Genomic DNA, 6,759 nt, shown 5'->3' with positions numbered 1-6,759 from the left:
TTAGCAAGTTACTAGCATGTCGCTAGCATGTTTCTAGCATGATTAGCAAGTGACTAGCATGTTTGCTAGCATCATTAGCAAGTGACTAGCATGTCTTTGGAGTCTGTAGAGTTAAAGCTCTAGGAGGAGATAGAGTTGATAATTTAGGATCAGAAGAATAATAATAATAAGTTTATATAGCATTTCAGTAAATTGGCTTTCTCAAGCCAACTTAATTACACTTGAGCCTAACAAAACAAGATTTTCTTTTTTTTACAATATCACATTTAAGAAATTCCGTTAAAGTCCGCATGGAATCAAAATGGACTTTATTTACTTTACTAGCGCACATTGCTAGCCTTGATGTAAACAATTAATCCGTGCATGTTAATCTGCTGAAAAAAAATAGTTTGTCTTCGTAATCTTTAATCAAAATCTGAACATTTACTTCCGCTCTGGAATGGCATTCCTTTTCTGATGACGTCAGTTTGACGGCTTGGGCAGAATATCCTTAAACACACCCCTCCAGCCATTAGATTGCTAATGAGTGAGAGACAGAGAGGAGACGCGCAAACATAAAACCATGCCCTCTATTCAATATTCCGTTTCAGTTGGAAATACGTCACTACACTGAAATAAAGTCGGCAAAAATTTCCGGTTCACGCGGAACTTAAAGGCACAATATGTAATTTTCGCCGCTAGAGGGCGCGTATTCAAAATAAACAAATAGACAAAAGGCCTAGTTTGATGACCCTGTGACTGAGTGTGTAATCATGGGAGTTGTGGTCTTCATCCCCACAGCCGATGCAATCTGACGGGACTCCAGCAGAAATCATGTTCATGGATGAGCTAATGATTTATTAACGTCGTAGTATGAAGCAGGGTGAGGCTGAAAGCCGTCGAAGCGAAACGAGGCCGCTGAACGAGTGTGACACACGGCTCGAAAGCAGCGGAGCTTTTATTATGCCACAGTCGACCGCTTCCGCTGCTTCCGGTCGTGCGTATGTGGGGAAAAAAAGCAGCGGTTTTATAATACTAGATACATTTGAAAGTTCTGTTATAATGCTACTCTGTGAGGTCGTCACCGGTCTATTAAAACGCACAACATATTAAAGTGTCTTTGGTGTTTCCATGTTTTCTACAAAACAAAACCAGAAATCGAGGGGTTATGACGTCATTGGCAGGCGACATAATGACACTATGGACACGCTCCGTGTCACTAGTTAAAATTGCTTATTTCTCAAGATTTAAACATTCTTCGAAACATTTGGGATAACGTAAGTACACAAGTCAGCAAAATATATAACACTGTTCTAGTGGTTTTTGGGTATTTTAATAAAAAAAATCGTACATATTGTGCCTTTAAATCGTTTTACTAGTTCACCTTGTCTGTGTTGTCATGTTTTTAGGTGATGCAGTTAGAAATCTTTGTTCTCAATTTCACTTTTCAACGTTTTAGCCTTCTGTAATATACTTTTTAAAAAAAAGTGACTTTTTTTTTAGTGAGAAAACAGCAGACATCAGAGCATAAGCAATGGAATTGATTTTTAGCATTTTTTTACTTAAGTTTATCTGTCTAAATTCCTAAAATTACACAATTATGTAAAGATTATTTCCTTGATTTCCTTTCCTATTCTGTTAATTTTGTTTCCATTATGTAATTATAAAAACACATCAAGTTCTAGTTGCTCTGCCGTGTGATAATACATTGTCATTGAGTGTTTTTTCTATCTGACTCGCTTGGTTTTGTACTGTTGTTCTTGCACCTTGTTTAAGTGATACTTTGAGGTTTTTACCAGCACCATGTGATTGATTCGGATCAGTGAATAGATGCCTTCCATATTTGATTATGTAAATAACAGCTGTAAACCACCAAAGTCTTCTCTTGGACAACAAAACTCGTTTATCGCAACCAGAAATTGTCCATACATATCACTATTAACAATAATTACTCTATAAAAACAGAGAATAGGATAAAGCAAGTAACAAAAGAGGAAGCAGCAGTCAGGCACAGCGAGCGTTCACAGAAGCCGAACAGTCTTTCCTGTGACGGTCAGATAATCTTCATCAGCAAGTGCTCTGAGGGCCTCGTCAAACATGTCCTTTGTGATGGCCTGAAATGAGAGGAAAAAAAACTGATGTTAAGATTTTCCTTGGGCTTGCAGTTTACATCATTTCTTACCAATATATAGCTGGAGTATCTATGCATTATTAGTACTATTAAAGTAATAATAATAAAAAGAAAACATACCGCCTCTGACTGGCCACGAAGATCATCAAACAGCTGCTGGTACTTCATAGCTGGTGTTTTGCCCTTTGATTGGATGAGTTTTATCAGGGCCTGAGCCACTTCCTCTTTACGCTTGCGTGCTGTAGCACTCATCCCTGTCCAAAAACAATCATCAGACTCTCTACAATTTGCATACAACATCCACAGGTACTAGTTAAGGCATAATAAAGGGATAAGTTGAGGAAGGGCACTGAAAATTAAGTGTAACTAATAATAAAAATAAATATTTTATACACTTTAATTACATTGATTTATTACTATTTTATTCATTTAAAATATTTGACTTTTTATAGTAATTGTTCTTTTATTGAGTCACAGTAGCGGTCAGCATAAGCATTCATATCTGTACAGAATAAACCAACTAAAACCACTGTAATCTGCATTCGGCATCAACAGGCACTAGTTAAGGATACTTGGTCAAATTAAATTGAGGAAGAGCACCGATTATGAAAATTTTCAAAAAGAAGTGTAACAAATAATAAATATATATTTATATAACTACGTTACAATTTATTATTACTATTTTATCCATTTAAAATATTTGAATAATTTTAAAAGTAAAAGTAATTTGAGAAATGTTTGATTACGAAACTATTTTTAAAATGAAAACTAGCTAATAATAGATAAATCTACATAATAATAATAATATTACATAATTTAATAATGGTATATCATTTAATAATTATATAATTAAATTATCAATTTATTTTATCTATTAAAAATATAATTTTTATATTAATATTTTGAGGAACAGCCCTCAATTACTAAAATAATTTGATTATGAAGTAATTTTCAAAATGAAAAACGTAACAAATAACATTTTATATTATTACACTATAATTCATTATTATAAATAATTTATTATTATAGTTATAAATAGAGTTTAGCCCATGTGACTCGACCTGACCAGTACTAACAGTTTATTACTACATCTCTAAACCCTACCTGTGGTGAGGATGGAGATATCCACGAATCCTGTCCTGGGATCAGTTGCGGACTGTTTTAGGGCCTCTCTGTGCAGTCTCTTGGCTTCCTCCACGTCAATGGACTCGACTTTGCTTGAGAAACGTACTTTAGCGTGAGCTTCAGCCAGTCTGATGAGAGACTCCAGCTGACGGGGGTACGCAGACACCATCCCTCTGCCGCTGCCGATCTTACGCATGTCTACATAGGCCTGCAAGGGTCAAAATTAAGAATTACATGCCATACTACACTACTACAGGTACATTGATCTATATCCTTTATATACCTCTATAAGAGCCTGACTAGCTTCCTCACTGAGTCTGGGATGCACAGACGTGCGAGCGAAAGCGATGTAGTCTTTCAGCATAGCCATGTCCAGATACTCCTCTTCAATCTGCTCTTCACTCTGATAATACAGAGACACGAGGTGATGCGCGAGACGTCTGTCATACGCCTCATCCTGAGGGTCCAGCATCAGGAAGATCAAATCAAACCTAAGAACCAGAGATTTTTGAGTTTAGTGTTTAATAAAAAAAAGAGAAATGCTCAGGTGAGGTTACTAAAAAAGCTAAAAACAAATATATAAAAAAAAACAAATGTTAAGTATTTTAGCATTTGGATGTTAAGCTTTAAAACAGTTTACCCCATTTACTGTCTATAATAAATGTCTCTAGTGTAAATTCAGTACCATTCAAAAATCTGGGGTCAGTAAAGTTTGTGGACGGCAACTTTTAAAGAAATTAATACTTTTATGTAGCAATGATGGATTTAATTGATCAAAAGTGACAGTAAAGACATTTATAAATCTCTTACAAAAATGTTAAATAAATGCTGGTCTTTTGAACTTTTTAATATTAAGCAGCACATCTGCTTTCAACCAGAGTTACTTTGGTATCAGTGAGGTATTTTTCTTTTTTATAAATTTACAATTTTTAATGTTTTTTTTTTTTTACTTTAATTTTAATTTTAAGGTTTTAGCAATTTTGTGGCATGTTTGTCATTTTTATTCTTTTTTGAATTACGTCTATATAGTTTTATTTTAGCTTTTGTTATTTTACTACATCCAGTTGAATTAAATAAAAATGAGAAATGTTGCCACTAGCTTGGTGAGTTAACATTTATTTCAGTTAACGTTTAATAAAAGCGTTTATTTACAGTTTAGACTAACTATTAAAACCAAACTTTTGAATGGTAGTGTAGCTCACTCTTCACAATCAACTGTAATCCTGATGGATAAAACATTCTGGGGCTTTCTCTCAGAAATACATCACATTCTGGATGTTAAGTATGTTTTAAATACTGTGTCATGTTGTGTTCTTACCTGGACAGAAGTGTGTGAGGCAGCTGGATGTTTTCTATAGTCGTCTTTTTGGGATTCCACTGAGACTCCACTGGATTGGCTGCGGCGAGAACGGAGGTCCGAGCATTAAGCTGGCAAATGATCCCAGCCTGGGACACACAAAAACTGCATTAATTACCTGTCCTGACAAAATCATTCACTCATGAAAACGATCGTTCACGCATCGCCCTCACCTTAGCAATAGAGAGCGTTTGCTGCTCCATGACCTCATGCAGCACAGATCGCGTGTTGTCGCTCATCTTATCGAACTCGTCGATGCAGCAGATGCCGTTGTCGCTGAGCACAAGCGCTCCTGTCTGCAGAACCAGCTGACGGGTTTCCGGGTCCTTCATCACGTAGGCTGTGAGACCCACAGCGCTGGATCCTTTCCCGGAAGTGTACTGACCACGAGGAACCAGGTTATACACGTACTGGAGCAGCTGGGATTTACTGGTGCCCGGATCACCGCAAAGCAGGATGTTGATCTCTGCGCGGAAGTTTCCGCGGCCCGTCTGAGTGAAGTCCTTACGGGTCCCACCAAATAACTGCAACAGGATGCCCTGGAAAAAAATGCCTACTATCAACATGCATCCTGAGAAATATTTGAATAAAGTGAAGAAAAAAACATGAGGCAGTCTTTAGCAGCACCAGCTAAAACTCACTTTCTTGATGTCCTCGTGTTCATAGATGCTGGGTGCCAGCGCAGACGACAGGCGTTCGTAGACGTCCGGTTTGGCAGCTAGTTCTTTGAGCATTGCGACCCGTTCTTTGGTGAAGAGTTTCTGCTCGCCGTCCTCGTCCAGTCCATGAAGACGCTTCTCATCCGTCTTCCGGAAGTGGATGACGTCGATGTGGGTCTTGTACACAGACTTCACCTGGCTCTGTCGTGGGTTCAGACGCATGGGGGCAGCTCTGTAAATGCCTGATGAGAATAACAGACATGCTGGTTAGTTTTTTCACAATACCAGTTATCTTATAATACAGGACGGTTTGAACTTCAATTAACATCAAATCTTCTAAAAAGTTGGATTTAAAATTCTATTTTTAAATCCAAGCACTTGTGCTAAAATATTTAGATTTAAAAAAGTAAAATAAATGATTAAATACAGAATTATTACACACTTATACACACACACATACACCAACAACTACTAACATTAATATTAATAAATGATAGAATATTATATAACACAATATACTTAACATTTTTACTCTAACATTTATTAATATCTGTTATACTATTCTATGAACAATGATTATAAATTATAGAATATTGTACATTATGTATTATTAACAATAATAAATTATATTATGTATACATATTACAATATACACAATATAAGTTAATATATAATATCATACAATATAATGATCTATGAATAATAACTATTCGTGATAATAAATTACACGACAATATAAATTAAAAATTAATTATAAAAGTAATAAATTAAAAAATAAACAAAATTATATATATATATATAAAATTACTATTATGTTATTATTATTATTAATAATAATAATAATAAGTTCAAATATTTTATTTATTATTACAAAAAACACAAATGTTAGGAAATCTGAACGTTCATTTTTTAAGTTTCTTGACTTGATGTAATAAACTGTTCTTATCAGTTTTTCTACAGAAAAGTATCCTAATGTAATGGGTCTGAAAGTTTATCTATTAAAGGGGTCATGATGCTTATCTTATCTATTCACGAACAGCTTGTAACACTCCAAAGAGAAAGGAAAACTTGAAATCGCATCATATGACCCCTTTAAACTATGTCTGCTCCATAACTTTGAGGAAGCTACAATACAGGCATTGTTCAGAATAAAGAAAGAGGAAAGTTCAAATAGGATCAGGCACTCTATATAACCACATAACAAAGCTTCAATGACAACAGGTCGTACCAGTGATGTTTATTCTGTCTCCAGGCTGCACTTTGTCAACTAGGTCATTGTGTGCATAGACGACTGTGGTGTGTGGTGTCTGACCCGCAGGCATGTCCTCCGGAGATTCCTGCAGTTTTATCTGTTAGGACAAAAGATATTGAAATAATAATAATAATACGCCTCAATCTTTGTTAGGGTCAAAAGGACTAGTAAACAAATGCAATCAAGAATAACAACCTTTCTTAACCAAAATGATGCGATTTCAAGTTTTCCTTTCTTTTTGGAGTGTTACAAGCTG

General features: G+C 35.4%; 1 protein-coding gene across 4 annotated transcripts in view; it reads right to left on the bottom strand.

Moving 5' to 3' along the window:
- Positions 1 to 1,890: 1,890 nt before the first annotated feature.
- The window catches only part of LOC107677264 (DNA replication licensing factor mcm4-like), a 19,315-nt gene continuing 14,446 nt past the window's right edge, over positions 1,891 to 6,759 (bottom strand). For all 4 annotated transcript variants that reach the window (XM_016472104.1, XM_016472105.1, XM_016472103.1 and 1 more), the window contains 8 exons: positions 6,480 to 6,600; positions 5,234 to 5,493; positions 4,766 to 5,131; positions 4,554 to 4,681; positions 3,519 to 3,726; positions 3,215 to 3,443; positions 2,231 to 2,364; positions 1,891 to 2,093 (listed from right to left, as the gene is read on the bottom strand). In XM_016472104.1, the coding sequence (XP_016327590.1) occupies positions 2,001 to 2,093; positions 2,231 to 2,364; positions 3,215 to 3,443; positions 3,519 to 3,726; positions 4,554 to 4,681; positions 4,766 to 5,131; positions 5,234 to 5,493; positions 6,480 to 6,600 (1,539 nt within the window). In that variant the 3' untranslated portion in view covers positions 1,891 to 2,000. The remainder of the gene's footprint in view (positions 2,094 to 2,230; positions 2,365 to 3,214; positions 3,444 to 3,518; positions 3,727 to 4,553; positions 4,682 to 4,765; positions 5,132 to 5,233; positions 5,494 to 6,479; positions 6,601 to 6,759) is intronic.

This window comes from Sinocyclocheilus anshuiensis, unplaced genomic scaffold, assembly GCF_001515605.1.
Source record: "Sinocyclocheilus anshuiensis isolate Anshui unplaced genomic scaffold, SAMN03320099.WGS_v1.1 scaffold392, whole genome shotgun sequence".
Lineage (NCBI taxonomy): Eukaryota > Metazoa > Chordata > Actinopteri > Cypriniformes > Cyprinidae > Sinocyclocheilus > Sinocyclocheilus anshuiensis.
Note: the sequence above shows the minus strand (reverse complement) of the source record. Positions and strands in the feature narration are given on the sequence as shown.